This window comes from Chinchilla lanigera, unplaced genomic scaffold, assembly GCF_000276665.1.
Source record: "Chinchilla lanigera isolate Chin_1 unplaced genomic scaffold, ChiLan1.0 scaffold00077, whole genome shotgun sequence".
In the NCBI taxonomy this organism is placed as follows: domain Eukaryota; kingdom Metazoa; phylum Chordata; class Mammalia; order Rodentia; family Chinchillidae; genus Chinchilla; species Chinchilla lanigera.
The window spans coordinates 6,283,618-6,298,844 of NW_004955478.1; the positions used below are offsets into that span (position 1 = coordinate 6,283,618).

The 15,227-nt window shown below is 53.7% G+C and overlaps 1 protein-coding gene across 1 annotated transcript in view; it reads left to right on the forward strand.

The window, feature by feature from the left end:
• Nucleotides 1-11,428: 11,428 nt before the first annotated feature.
• Nucleotides 11,429-15,227, forward strand: part of Cacng1 (calcium channel, voltage-dependent, gamma subunit 1) — a 10,580-nt gene continuing 6,781 nt past the window's right edge. The window contains exon 1 of the mRNA XM_005402150.2: nucleotides 11,429-11,819. Coding sequence (XP_005402207.1) covers nucleotides 11,585-11,819 — 235 coding nt within the window. The 5' untranslated portion in view covers nucleotides 11,429-11,584. The remainder of the gene's footprint in view (nucleotides 11,820-15,227) is intronic.

Genomic DNA, 15,227 nt, shown 5'->3' on the forward strand with positions numbered 1-15,227 from the left:
GGGGATGCTCTGAAAGCCGGACCTGTGGGTTACCTGTGCCCACTGCTCTAGTCTGGGAGAATCCCAGCATCTACCTGCATGGCTGCACCCAGGAGAGGCCTCCCGTTGCCAGTTCCTTGCTGGTGCCCATTTATTTCTCCCAGGCTGAGGTCCAGAGTTCCTCGGCTGGCAGGGGAGAAGGACAGACTGAGGACCCTAGCATCCTCCAGAAGGCTGGAGCAGAAGCCTGAGATAGATCTTTCTAAGCTTGCAGCTTCCAACAAAACTGTTGCACAATCTCAGAAATAAAAGTCTGATAGGAGACAGTCACAAACGCAGGTCCCTGGACTTAGGCTTGTAGGATAGGAAAGTCAGACACTCCCTGCCATCCTTCCTCCAGTCTCAGGGCAGAAGCATTCTCTGAGGGCCTGGGCAAACCGTCCTGTAAGCCTCCCATAGCGCCATCCCCCAACTTCTCGGCCACTCCTTCATGTTTGTCAAAAGTGACACCTCTGGTGTCTGTCTCTTCTTTGTCCCAAGTCCCGTCGCATTATGTGAAATCACACCAACCTCTGTTGTAGTCAGGGTTTACAAGAGAGAAGGCTTAATACAGGACACATAATTTGTAGGATTATTTTATAATATTCACCCTAAGAGTCAAATGCAAAAAAATGTGGCATATCTGTCTACACATTAGAGACCCCAAGAATCCAGCTGAGGGCCTGTATCCCACAGCAATGTCCTGCATGAGTCCAGCTGGAGGCCCAGAGCCCATGACAACATCTCACGCAGGCCTGTTTCAAGGGTCTGCACTGGCAAGGCCCAAAGGTCAGTGGTGGATGCTAGAAAGTCTGCAGCAGCGGGATGAAGGATCTGTGCCAGAAACCTGAGGGATCTGCACTGGAGCCAGGAAGCAGCCCTCAAGGTAAGGACCAGAGTTCCCCAAAAAGAACCACAGCCATCCTCAGCAACAGCGAGGACCTGAGCTCCTCCAACGCTGAGAACAGCAGAGTTCATACCAGGGAGACCAGCGTGACAAGCTTCTCCAGGAGGATCGACGGCACACCATCTTCCCCTCCAGTTCCCTTTTTATGCTGTTGGCAACAGTCCTCAGGTGGGCCGCACACCCAGCACCACGCTGATCGGTTCAGCTGTGTGTTCCAAATTGACCATTAGTTAACCCACTACAGCCTCCATGGAGCCAACCACTCTAACTGACTTCCTGGCCTCAGCTCTCTGGCCTGCTCATCTCCACCAACACTTCCTCTCCAACCTGGGCCTTGCCTCATGCTTGACTGTCTGCCTTGTCCTCTTCAAGGCCATTGTCTAGCTCTGCCATCATGTTCCCCGTTCCTCACACCCTTTCCACCTCTTCACCCAGCCCACACCCTCGTCAAACTCCCGCATTTCAACCTACTGTCTCCCAATATATCCACCCTCCCAGGCTGCGAGGCCAGCTGGACCATGGAAAGGCATCTCTTCACTGCACCTTTGCAGGTACTCCAGTTCTCTAGGCCTCTGCTCCTTCTGGGTTTTCCCCGCAGGACCAGTCCCAACCCTCCTTCAGTATCACGTTCCACTGTTCATTCCTGCACCCAAGCCGCAAGGTGATGTCAGAAGAACCAGAAACTGGCAAAGGCAGATGATGGCCTCTGGGATGTCCACATCTTACTCCCTGGAACCTGACTCTGTCACCTTGCATGGTGTCTTGGTTACTTTTCTCTTGTTGCTGAGACAAAATACCCAAAGCCCAAAATTAAGGGAGGAAAGGTTTGTTTAGCTCACAGTTTGTGGAGGTTTCAGTTCATGCTTGGCTGGCTCCAAGGCAGAGTGGCACATGGCAGAAGGCAATAGTTCATGGTGGCGGAAGACAGCAAAAGCAGCAAGAGCAAAAGGGAGGAGCAGTGGCAAACAGTCTCTTTCTCTCCCTTGCATTGTATGCAAACTACCCGCCCTGGGTCGGGTGCAGCACTCACACCCATAATCCCAACACTGGGCCATGATCGATCATAAACTCTAGAAGCCTGCCCCATGAGTGCATGAGGCTTTGAGGGGCACATTCAGACAAAAACCATAACACATGGCAAATTGTACTTTGAAGATATGATTAAATTAAGAATCTGGGGCCAAAATTCTTAATTCCAGCACTCAAGAGGCTGAGGCAGGAAGATCACCATGAGCAAGGCCACCCTGGGCTACACAGTGAACTCAAGGTCAGCCCGAACTACACAGTGAGACCCTGTCTCAAAAATATATATATGATTTTGGTATTTATGAATCAGTTAAAATTAATTATTTAGAGATAGGAGATTATCTTGGATTATATAGGTGGACACAGCGTAACTACAAAGGTCCTTATAAAGGAGAGAGAGAAGCCAGCAGGAAAGTCAGGGAGGTGATGGCAGGAGCAGAGGTCTGAGTGATGGGGTCACTGGCTTCGGAGCTGGAAGGGACCGTGAGCTGGGGGCAGCCTCCAGAGGGTGGAAACGCTTCCAGCCTCCGGAGGGAACACAGATGGTCGATTTTAGCCTGCTGGGACATCCACCCGCCCACAGGGTGAGACAATAAATTTGTACTGCGTAAGCCACTAAGATTGTAGCGCTTTGTTGCAACAGAAATAGAAGAATAACAGCACCCAGAGACAAACATGGCCCGATGGTCCGCTGCTTCTCAGAAGTCATTCTCAGTGTCCCTTCCCGGCTGCCATCCCCATCCTCACAAACCATTTTAGCTTTTCTTGCATCCTCGAACTCCTACCTTCTTACTCTCAGCAGCTGACGCCACTCCTTGGTCACCAAGGAAACAGAAGCTTCTAGAAGGTAACTCTCACAGCTCTCTGTCCCTCTAGCTACACAAGTTTGCCCCCTGACTCATCTCTTGCTCTATCCTTATCATCTTGGTGCAGAGGAAGCCATCCTCATCCTGTCTGATCCCAGCTCCTTCCCTCCAAGGTCTAATTATTCTTGTCCCTCCCCCTAGAGTCTCGCTCAAGCATATAACATGCTGAAATCCTATCTCTCTCTATTTTTTTTTTTTTTCTGGTACTGGGAATCGAACTCACGACCTTGAGCTTGCCAGCCAGGCGCTGTGCCACTGAGCTAAATCCCCAGCCCCTTTCTCTTAAAACTGCAAATAGGCCTTCCTCCAACCTACCACCCCTTCTAGCTTCCTGCTCCATCCCCCTCCTTTCCACCTAAGCTAAACACCTCGCAAGAATGAGGGGCCTTCTCTCTGCTCCTCAGCTATGGCGGTGCACCTTGCTTTATTGCCTATGCACCGCTAAGACCAGCGGACACCTCAGTCCCCACTCTGTCGCAGCTGACCTCATTGAGGGCTCTTGTCTTCTGCAGGTGTCTCTGTTCTCCACTCGCCTCTTGGTTTCCTCTATTTCCCTGGCTTCTCTTTCTCAACCCCTTTTGGACTTTGCTTCCATTCAGAATCCCCTAAATCTTGGGCTACAGAACCCCAGCTTCCACTGTGAGTGCCTCTCCCTGTCACCTGTCGAGCGCCTGGAGCAACCTCACTGTCTCTATTTAGAGTACCACTTGGAGGCCAACGACCTCTGAGTCCACACTTCTGACTCAGCTCTTCCCCCACCTCCACCTCTTCTCTTGGGTGTGTGTGTGTGTGTGTGTGTGTGTGTGAGGCTGCGCTTGTCTCCCCAAATGTGTTCTCCCCACTTCCATGGTAATAGAGGTATATCTCCATGGAGCTACTCAGCTAATCCCTCAGACTCCTAGGTATGGTCATGGGCATAAATTCCTGCCAGCTCAAGAGCTTTGTGCAAGCTGGGCGTGGTGGCACGTGCCTGTCATCCCAGCACTCCAGAGGCTGAGGCAGAAGGATCGTTGCGAGTTCGAGACCAGCCTGGGCTACAAAGTGAGCTCAAGGCCAGCCTGAACTGCATAGTGAGACCCTGTCTCAAAAAGACAAAAAAAAAAGCTTTGCGCAACTCTTGTGTCTACTGCTCATGGGGAAGCTGTTCAACTTTAACTCCTCCTTTTCCTCTTTCTTGTGCCCTGGAGCTTTATCAAAGGCACACAGGGTCTGAACCTGAGCCCTTTCCCGCAAAACCTAGTTTTTCTCCCTAACATGGTCCATCTCTGTCAGCAGCATCATCGTCCGCCACAGTCTCCATATCTGCAGGCCTTGCTCCTTCTGCCCACATTGAGTCTTTCACCAGACCCCGTGGACGTGCCACCTCGAGGCCTCCAGGCAGGCCCCTTCCTGCTTGGCTCCCACCAAGCCTCCCTTGGTTCAGGCTCTTGGCAACTAACGGCCTCTTGTTATTCCAGCTTCGACACCTTCAAGCACCTGCTCTACTGCTGGCCCAGGCAGATGCAGACAGAGGGCCACCCTGGGCAAACCCTCCAGCAGCTCCCGGCGCCCTTTGGCGAGGCACACTCTTCTCTGCGTGAACGTGGTGAACGGGGCCTTGTGAGGTCCGATCCCTGCCTTCTTCGCCGGCTTCCTCCCTCCCTTTCCTGCCCCCTTCCCGCACCCGCCCAGACCTAACCGCAAGCCACTTATAAATATTCCAGCCGCCTTTCTTCCCGCAGCCTCTACGCCTGCTTCCTCCCTTGCCAGGCTCTGCCCTGACCCTACTCGTCCTCCAGTTCATCCCTGAGCTCGCTCCTCACCTCCCCACCCCAGCACTGTTTCTTCTGCCTAGGGGGCTGGCACAGTAGTCAGATTTACCTTGCTGGGACAAATGACCCAACCCTCACACCCTAGGAGGGGTGTCAGTCTACTGTTGGCAGAAACATCAAGGTGGAAGAGCCTGGCAGAGCCAAGCTCTGAGCAAAGCTTCGGGACGGCCAGAAAGCAGAGCAGGACAGCAGCGCCAGAGAGGAAGGGAGCATCCATAATCCCCTGCCTACCCGCAGCCATGCCTCCGTGACCCGCCCAGACGCGTCCCAAGGTGTGCTTTACTAAATCCTTGGGCAACTCCCAAGTCCATCGAGCTTAACCACCACAGCTGGAGCCCCCACGATCACCCTCAAGTAGGCGTATTTTTATTTTTGTGCTGGAGATTGAATTTAGGACTTTTCACTGGGCTATGTCCCTGGCTCCCCACCCCCTTTTTGTACATTTTTGAGATAGGCCTCATTACACTGCCAAGTTGCCCAGGCTATGCTCAAACCTGCAATCTTCCTGCCTCAGCCTTCCAGACTGCTGGGATTATGGAGTGGGGGGGCACCACCACCCCTAACTTGCAAGGACTCTTGCAAGGATTCACCTTGAAGCGCCGCAGAACTCAGGAATGTGATCATAGTCACAGCTACCATTTCCCACAGGGACAAGACAGAGATTAAAGTCTGCCAAGGAAAAGGGGCGCAGGGCAGACCAGGGGTGACCCCTCCCAGGTGTCCTCTCCCAGCAGAGCCATGCGGTCAGAGGTCAGTTCAATGGCACGTGACAACACAGACACTACTGCCCGCCAAGGAAGCTCGCTGGAGATGGGTCTTCGTGTTGAGGGCTTTTCTCAGCGTCAGTCGCATAGCAATAGTGCCTGTGTGAACTACCTCGGCTCCTCCCTACCCAGCCTGCCATCCCCGAGGCTAAGCTGGCACGCGCCACACAACTCATCGTAAACCTCATTGCTCACATAACTACCTGGTGTGGCCCAAGTCCCCTGCTGTGTAAAATCACCCTTGTCGGGTAGGATATTCCAAGGATTCAGGCGTATTTCCTAGAGGCAATTCTTTCTCCTTTTTTTTTTTTTTTTTTTGCCAGTACCGGGAATCGAACTCAGGACCTTGCGCTTGCCAAGCAGGCGCTGTGCCGCTGAGCTAAATCCCCAGCCCCAGAGGCAATTCTTTCTTTGCAATGTGCAGGGCTTGAACGGCCCAGGCCTGCTGCGTTAGCCTGTGTCCCCAGGATACCCGCTGCCTCCACTCTCCCGCTGCCATTACAGTGGACTCTCACCGAAGGGGGGTGTCCGAGCGCCCACCAGACTCATGGTGTGAGCCCTAAGGTGCTCAGCAACTGTTTGACGAATGAGTGACTCAATCGATCAATGATAACAGCAGTCACGAGGTCACGCTGCCCTAACTCCGTCACTACCCACTCTTCAGGAACCACTGTCGCCGTCAGGTTCCTCCAAATCATTTCCAGGGGGACAGTAAGCAGGAAGACGGTCCACAGGAATCTCCCCAGGCTGGTCTATACTGCTTCTCTCGGTAGAGGGGCAATCACCGCTGTCGTCTCACTCTGCTCTGCTCCGTGACAAAAGGTCTCCCACGCTGCCCGGGGTAGAGACACCAACACTGTGGACTCCTGTCCCTGGAAGTCCCGGGGCCTCTCGTGAGGTAACACTCCTTACTGTTGCCATGTGCGCCCCACGTACACACATTCACCGTTACACTGGATTCTTAGCGTAGCCCACAAAGAAGACTTACCCTCCTCGGGGCTGGGGATTTAGCTCGGCGGCACAGTGCCTGCTCTGGCCAGCGCGAGGTTGTGAGTTTGATTCCCGGTACCGGAAAAAAAAAAAAGGAGAAAAAAAAAAATCATAGTAAGACTTACCCTCCTGCAGCGCATGCAAGGATGGGGCTCAGTTCGACGCCCAGTCAGTCCACAGCAAAGCTGGACGCGAGGGCTGTGACCGGCCCTTCCAGGAAGCACGCACACAGCAGCCTGTGCTCCAAACGTCGGCCATCCCGCACAGGCCTGATATTTGTCACATGCTAGGCATTACCCGGAAAATTGTTTATTTCTTCTTTTTCTGTAAATAGGCGTGTGTTTTATTATTTAGGCCTTGCCCTAAAGAGACGCTTTGGATGGACACATGGGTTTGGCGCTCCAGTTCACATTAAAAGTCACGTGTCCGGTGCTGCCCCTCTCCTCCCCTCACGTGCCTGGGGTGCACTTTGTGAGCTCTGCCCTCAGCCACAGGCCTCCCAAGGCTCCGCAGAGGCAGGCCCAGCACAGGGCCTGTCCGCCCTGGAGCTTTACCCCATGACCCTCCACTCGGTCCAGGTACCCCTCGGCATCCCGCTAGTATTGTCCTGGCGGCCTTACTTCTCTGTGGACTTTTCAGGGGCTGGGAGCGCATTTTTTGCTGTGCCTGGGGCAGGCGTCCCGGAGAGCCCAACCTGCCGTGTGTGCTGGAAGGCTTCCGGGCCTGGGGTCGGGGTAGTCCCAGCAGGCTCCCAGGGCCCGGGTGGCGGAGTGGGGAGAGGAGAGCAGCTGAGGCAGAGGGCTGGGCTGGTGTGAACAGGACGGGGGCGTCTCAGAGGTGCAGCGAGCTGAAAGTAACCCTTCCCCAGCTTTCCTGAGGCCAGGCACTGTTTGCTACTTTGCTGAATGAAGCACCTGCCTTTGCTCTCTAGGGGCCTGCCTCCCTGGGAGCTCAGGGAAGGGTGTTCGGGAACACACAGGTGACACACAGATCTGGGGCCCCTGGGCAGAGGCTCCCGGGATGGAATTGAGGACGGATGAGGGAGACGAAGAGGCACTGGAAGCCTGGGAGGGAGGGAACCTGGGAGGGTGGGAGCCTGCTTTAAAAAAAAAATCTTCAGATTAAACAGTCCAGGCCTTCCACAGCCTAATTGAGCCTGAGCTCAAATTCAGATCAGCTCATTACCAAAGCATGTTTATTTGCCCCTGGTCTGGGCTTCCGAATAAAGCCCACCTCCAGGAAGTGGTGCTTTTCTTCCTTCATTATATTCTAGTTCTTGGGAAAAGAGAGCAATTTTTTTTTTTTGAGATAGAGTCTCACTGTGTAATCTAGGTTGGCCTCAAACTCATGATGATCCTCCTGCCTCAGCCTCCCAGGTGCTGGGATTACAGGCGTGCACCACCACGCCCAGCAAGAGCAATTTTTTAGGACAAATGAAAGCCGATCCACTATTTGCACTTTGAGATTGTCTGCGGAAATGTTGGATCTCAGGAGGCAGCTTCCTTTTGGACTCAACTGCACAGCAGATGATCATGCCCTCCTAAAACATCCCCCAGATCTGCCCCTGGAGTCATTTCTTAAATCCCTCTGACCTTAAGCCACATGGAAAGTCCTTTGGCTCGTCTGGGAGAATAAAGTATTTGAGTTTCTTTCCCCCCTCTTCTTCAGTCCTCTGTTCATCCATCCCTTCCCCCAATAGTCGTTCAATAAATGTCCACGCCCACACTTACGTAGGAGGATTTCAAGTTCAAGTCTTGCCAAGGCAACTTTGTGAGATATTCTCTCAAAATTTAAAAATTAAAAAGGGCTGGGGATATAGCTCAGCCCAAAAGCTCTGAGTTCTAGCTCCAGTATCTCACACACACACACACACACACACACACACACACACACACACAAAGCATTTATGAAGATGAAGTTTCTAGCCTGGGCTTGGAGCCAGGGTGGGCCTCTAGGGTAGACCTTGAGTGGGTACGTAACATAGTCTGGGGACGCTTGCCTTCAAGAAACTTAACGTCCACTGGGCAAAACTCATCCATCTGTAGTCCGCATACATCGTCCCGTACCAGCTTGGGCTGCCACAGCAGAACACCGCAGGTGGGTGGCGTGGGCAGCCGGACAGGCTTCTTGCACAGATGTGAGGCTGTGGGTCCGAGAGCGAGGTTGGACGGTGGGGCCAGCACCCCTCCCTGGCTTGCAGACAGATGCCTTCGGCTGTGTCCTCCGGTGGCAGAGAGACACTGGGTGCCTTTTTGTAATCTCATCGTGAGCACCCCGCCCTCACCCCAACCCCAAACACACACTATCACCCCGGAGGCCTCAACACAGGGATTCCAGGGACACTGTTCCATACACGGCGCCTGTCACACGCTAGCGGGCAAAGTGCTGCATTGCGAATCCCAGCCCGGGCCCCTCCTTTGACAGAGGAAGAAAGGGCAGCTTAGAGCGGCCCTGGGACTCGTGGAAGCCACTGCCTCAGTCCCTAGAGGCTTTGCGCAGGCTCCCAGACACCTCCTGCCCAGTGCCCAGGGAAGCTCGGGATCAGAGGGGACCCTGCGGCTGTTGCCCACCCTGGCGCCCGGCAGATGCTCATGATCCTGCTGCTGCCCCGCTTCCTGGCCCAGCAAGGCCCTCACCGTGCAAAGCCACAGCCTGGCCGCAGCCTCATGAGCAGAAAGGTCTGTGTGAGGAGACTTAGGAAACAGGAAAGAGAAACACTGGCCTGAAATCGCCGGCGTTGCCAGCAAAGCGGTGTGGCCTCCACAAAGGGCTTCAAAAGGAAAAGGCCATCAAAGTTTAATGCTCCCGCGCCTGCTGGGCCTGGGCCTGAGGAGCTGGCAGAGCCCTGCCCCCGCTGCAGAAAAGCGCAGCCCGTGGCTCTGTGGCTGCCCTCGCTGAGGGAGACCTGGCTTCTTTGTCGGCCCACATGCCTCCCCTCCAGGGCACCTTCCAAGACCTCCAGAGACAGCACCGAAGAGCACAGGGCGCCCGCTACACCAGAAAATGCGCAGTACATTTGCATTTCTTCAAGTGACCCCATTTACTTATAATGATGAAATTAAACAGCTCCTTTCAAGATGCGACGTCTTAAGACGCTAGAACCTTCTTCTGGCTCCCCAGCTGCAATTTTGCGAGGGTACCTGGCACACAGTAGGTCTGCCCGGGGCTGCCCAGCTCCCCCAAGAGCCCCAGCTTCCTGGTGTCAAAACTGGGTCTACATGGACAGTGCAAGGGGCTCAGAGCCTGCACCCCCTCCCAGCATCCATCCTGGAGACGCAGTGGCTGTCTAGCTCAGCAGGGTCTGTGGGTCAGTCAGCAATCACCAGGATGGACCAGCCTCCGCTGGGAACACAGGGTGGAGGGCAGCGAGGGAGGACAGGAGAGACGAAGAAGGTTCGGGGAGAATTTTTGAGATTATAATCTGGTGGGGGAGGCTGGTTTCCTAAGAATGAAAGCTGGGAAGGAGTAGCACGGAGTTGCCGGGTCTCCGCTCCGTTTTGGCGTCTACCCACCAGCCAGCCCCACATCGTCACTCTGTGCTGTGGATTCCCCTTGGCTCACAACAGATCTTGGAGGTTTCCTCCAGCTCTAACCACTGGTTCAGAGTTCGGGCTCTGGCCTCACCATTTCGTTGCTGTGTGGTGTTGGACGTGTCTCTGAGCCTCTGCATCCTCCTGGGTAAAATGTATTCACACATGGATTAGTGTGTGTAAGATGAACTTCAATGGTCAGGCGGGGTGGCACACACTTGCAGTCCCAGTGCTCAGGAGGCTGAGGCAGGAGGGTGGAAAGTCTGAGCCCAGCCTGGGCAACTTAGCGACTAGACCCTGTCTCAAATTTTTTACAAAGAGAGGAGCGTGGATGTAATTCAGTGTGAAAGCCCTGGGTTCAATCCAGTACTGGGAAAAAATAGAGCTGTTATCACACTTAGCATTAGCATCTGTTTTGTTTTGTTTCTTGTTTTGCTTTTGTTTTTGTTCCGGTACCAGGAATCGAACTCACGACCTCGCTCTTGCCAAGCATTAGCATTTGCATTCTGTGATTCCAGGGTTAGACGCCCTGGATTGTTTCTGTGCTCGTGGGAAGAGTCTTCCTGTAACCTACGTCACCCTGAGGTTTTGAAGCTCAAGGTCCTGCCCAGCTGAAAGATTTATTCCTGGTCATGTGTCGACAAACTCCTAGACTCAGAGAAAGGGCCCCCTGCTGACGAGACAGAAGACAGCAGAACGGAGGAGGGATTAGGAGCGGGGACCTCAGGAGTAAGCCCAGAGGGTGTGGAGCGGGCAGGACCTTCGGGCAGGGGTCCCACACCTCCACATGGTCTCTGCTGTATGTGTGTACCCACTGCCTGGGAATCGGCCTGCGTTTTTATGCAGATACTTATTTCCTAGGTGAAAACATAACTGCAAAGTCTGTTCTGCCTGCCCTTAACAGAAGGCAAAACTGAAAATTACTATGAAGTAGCCTGTGGTCAAGTCCTGCTGGACTCTTGTCCCCTTCAGGCTGGTCTCACTTTATTTCAAAGAGGAGTTTGTAAATGTCAGAAAGGTGTTAAAGACTCACCGGCCCCAAAGGCAGCTTGCCTTCAGGCCCTAATAGCAGGGATGGGAAAAGAACTGAAAAGAAACCAAGCTTATCGTGGCCAGGGCAGAGCTGGGAAGGCCAAGCCTGGAACAGGTGAGATGTTCTTGCCCCGTGGGGGATGAGGTGGGCTCGCGTGGGAGCTCCGCAGGGTCCCTGTGACGTCCCTAGGAGGGTTCCTGGGACACCCAGCCCCTCGGGATGAGGACTCGCTGTCTCCCAGGGTTCCCTGCCCTTACCACCTGGTGAAGAAGTGGGGCCTCCCTGTCGCCTCCCAGCTCCGCCTGGCGGAGGTCTCCAGTCACCATCTCCTTGCCCCACCCTGGGATATTTCTGGCTCCAAGTGGAGCAGAAAGCCCTGAAACCCGAGCAGAAGCCATCCTCAGTGACACGCCTGAGGGGAGCATTAATAGAAGCCTTCCTCACTCAGCGAGCAGCTGCTCGGCCCCGGCCAGCCCCAGCCCCAAGGCCGGCCCACTCTGGCGCACCCGGACACACTAAACTTAGCCTCCGCCCCCACTCCAGAGCCACTGCCACCGCGCCAATCGCCGGTCGGGCTGCCACCGACCCTGGGAGACGCGGCTGGCCCCTGCTCAGAGCGCCCACACCTCAGTGACCACCATGTCCCAGACCAAAGCCCTGAAGGTGCGCGTGACGCTCCTCTGCATCCTGGTGGGCATGGTGCTGGCCATGGTGGCCGTGGTGACCGACCACTGGGCCGTGCTGAGCCCCCACATGGAGCAGCACAACACGACCTGCGAGGCGGCCCACTTCGGGCTCTGGAGGATTTGCATCGCGCGCATGGCGGTGGAGGCCAGCGAGGACAGGGGCTGCGGACGCCTCACCCTGTCTGGGGGTAATGTACCCACTTCCCGGCCCCTCCCTCCTCCTGCCCTTCCTTTGCCCCAGAGAAGCTGCCCAGGGGAGAGAAGCCAGGTTGCTCGGCCTCAGCACGAGCAGCGGCCCAGCCTCTCCTGCAGGGGGAAGAAGCTCGGGCCCTTTTGTGCCGGTGCTGGTGTCCCGAGCCGGCGGTAAAGCAGGGCGCTCGTCTCCGGACACTTTCCTCCTGGACCCGGCAGTGGTCACTCACTGGTGTCTCAGCTCCGTTCGCTCCCTGAAGAGGCGGGCTGGGTGACTTTGTGTCCTCAGGCTGGAGGGACCCGTGGAGGGGACATGCTATGGGATTAGTGGGGTCCCCCGCGAAATGACAACCGTGTCCCCCTTCCCTGCTAAGAATGTTAAGCCAGTGACAGCAGAGCTGGAAAGCAGGCACGCGGGCCTGCGGGTACAGGCCTGGAGCAGCAGCATGGGCGCGTCTGTGACAAGCCACCTGCCCTGTTGTAAAACCCGCAGTCCTTCTGGGCAGGCTGCTCAGAGCCGCACTGCTTTCCCTAACATTCCTGCAATTCAAGGGCAATCCTTGAGTTGCTACCGTGTGACCCAACCAACACACAGGGGAGCTCCTTGCCAGGGCCGCCTACGTGAGCCCCATCTTGCAGACACGGCGCCCTCGGGATGCGTGCTAAATGACGCGCATCCTGGAGGAAAGAGGGCCTGGCTGTCCACACCATTGCCCACAGCCCTCCTGGCTCTTAGGGGATGATCAGGTTCCCCTCAGCCTCTGCTTCCTCTGCCATAAAATATAGGACTTAGGCTTAGCAGCGTAAGGCCCCCTGCCGCGCTTCCAGACGTGTCTCCTGGGAGGCAGCTGGCCAGGGTATTTGTGACTTCCCTCCTGATGTTCAGAAGGATTTCTTTCTAGCATCAGACCAGCTGTTCCTTGAAATCCACTTTTCAAGAGCATCCGTGCTAAGTCCCCAAGATCTTGCCGTCTGCATGCAGGACGAAGAGCCCAAACCTTACTTTCCACCCCTCTCTTTTTCCTCCTCTACTCCCCCAGGCTTGCTCCAGGGTGCCCCAGGCTCACTCACCCCGGCTAGGTACACAGAGACTCGCAAATACCCAGCTGTCTTGGAAATACCGAGGGCTGGGGTACAGGGCTTTGACGGGCATGGGCATATGCGTGAAGTGTATCACATAGCCCAGATGCCCACACCCCTTGGCCGCTGCTACACACTTATAAACAGATGCATCATCCAACCAACGCCCTGGGCAGAGCAGGGCAGGGCAGGGCAGGACGAGACAGCTTCTCTGGGGACCATGCATAGGAATGGACATTATGGTCCTGTACACCTGTCCTTGGAAACTTCTGCCTTTTAAAGTCAGAGCAGATGCAGAGAGCGGTGGACAGGAACCATGCAGGAAAGAGACAGGCAAGCGGACCAGGCTCAGGGGGCCAGCGGGCCCTGCTTGGCCTTGAGGCCCAGCGGTCAGTCTGTGTCCTGGCCTTCTTGCCCTAGTCCAGCCGTGAATCACAGTTGCAGCACTTGTGACACTGAGCACTGCCTTCCAAAGCGTGTTTCTGCTTTTCCTGTCCGTTTTCTCTGCAAATGGGTATCTTTGCCCTTTCTCCCCACTCGCTGTTTTCACTGGGACCGCTCTCCTCTGGAGGGAGGCAGAGTGTTCACACATGGTCTCTCATTTAATATTAACGACAATTAAAATAATGCCACCCAAGGTAGCCCTGTGCAGCAAATATTGCTGTGACCTATGTAGATTAACTTTGTCTTTTTTTTTTTTTTTCTTGCGGTACCGGGGATTGAACTCACAACCTTGCTCTTGCCAGGCAGGCACTTATGCCACTGAGCTATATCCCCGGCCCCTATGAAGATTAACTTTGAATGGCATTGGAAAAAATGACAGTGAGAACCCCCCCTAAAATGTTTTCTGCTCCACAAAGCAATGAGAACGGCGGGGAAAAAAAATGTCAGATTTCACATTTTCAGAAACCTGGAAATTAACCAAACTCTAGCCACCCAGCAAGCACGTATTTTAAAAAAAAAGAGGTTGGGGCCAGGGATATAGCTCAGTGGCATAAGCGCTTGCCTGGCAAGCCTGAGGTCCTAAGTTCGATTTCCGGTACCAAAAAAAAATAGATGACTCTCAGGAGAAGCAATGAGTTTCATGATGTTTTAGCTTGGTTGTATTCCCTTTCCCCCTTCTCTAGTTCTGCCTTATGTTTAAAAACCAACATCCTTAAATCAGTAAAAACCAGCAGCCTGGTAGCGACTGTGAGGACAGAATGGGGCTGGATCTCTTTCAAAACCCTGTCCCCAGAGCAGTGTCATTATCTGACCTATCTGGCCATTCCCTGGAAGTCCCCACTTGCAAAGCTGTCTTTAATTGACCTATCTCTGAGCTTATAGTGCAAACACCGTAACAAGGGACACTTATTTAAAACAGTTAGAGATAAGTGTTTAACAACACGGCTGTCTGAGATAACAGTTGAAGGGGGGATGACAGGCTAACCAAAAAGCGATATCCCTAAGTGGCTTTTAAAAGCTTCAACAGGGGCTGGGGATTTAGCTCAGCGGCACAGTGCCTGCCTGGCAAGCACAAGGTCGTGAGTTCGGTTCCCGGTACCGGAAAAAATAAATAAATAAATAAAAGCTTCAACATACTTCTGGGAATCTGAAAGGCAATGGGTGTGCACAGTGATTAGGAGATATATTGGTTCCAAACATTTTAGGAAATCTGTTAACTGACTACCAAGTTAGTGGAACAAAGGTGTGACTGAGTGGTCACCCATGACAAAGAACGCAGACTTTACGAAATTAGTCACCAAACAAACAATAGCAACAGGAACAAACCTCAAGAGAAGGTAGAATCTGATTTCCACAGCTGCCGCTTTATTTATGTATGTATGTATGTATTTATTTATTTATTTGGTCTTTTTGAGATAGGGTCTCATTATGCAGTTCAGGGTGGCCTTGAGCTCACTTTGTAGCCCAGGTTGGTCTGGAACTCGCAATGATCTTCCTGCCTCAGCCTCCCAAGTGCTGGGATTACAGGCATGCACCACCACGCCCGGTTCTATTTTGATATTTAAAACTACAAGCCATGCAAAGAACTAAAACGATATGGCTCACATGTAGAAGGAAAAAGCAGTCAACAGATCAATCCCTAAGGAAGTCCGGATATTGTACATATTAAATATCTTAAGTTAGGTAATTTTTTTTGTGCTTTTTTTTTTTTTTTTTTTTTTTTTTTTTTTCTTTTTGAGACAGGGTCTCACTATGCAGTCCAGGCTGGTCTTGAACTCTCTTTGGAGCCCATGTTGGCCTTGAACTAACAACAATCCTCCTGCCTCAGCCTCCCGAGTGCTGGGATTACAGGTGTGTGCCACCACGCCCTGCAGCTATTT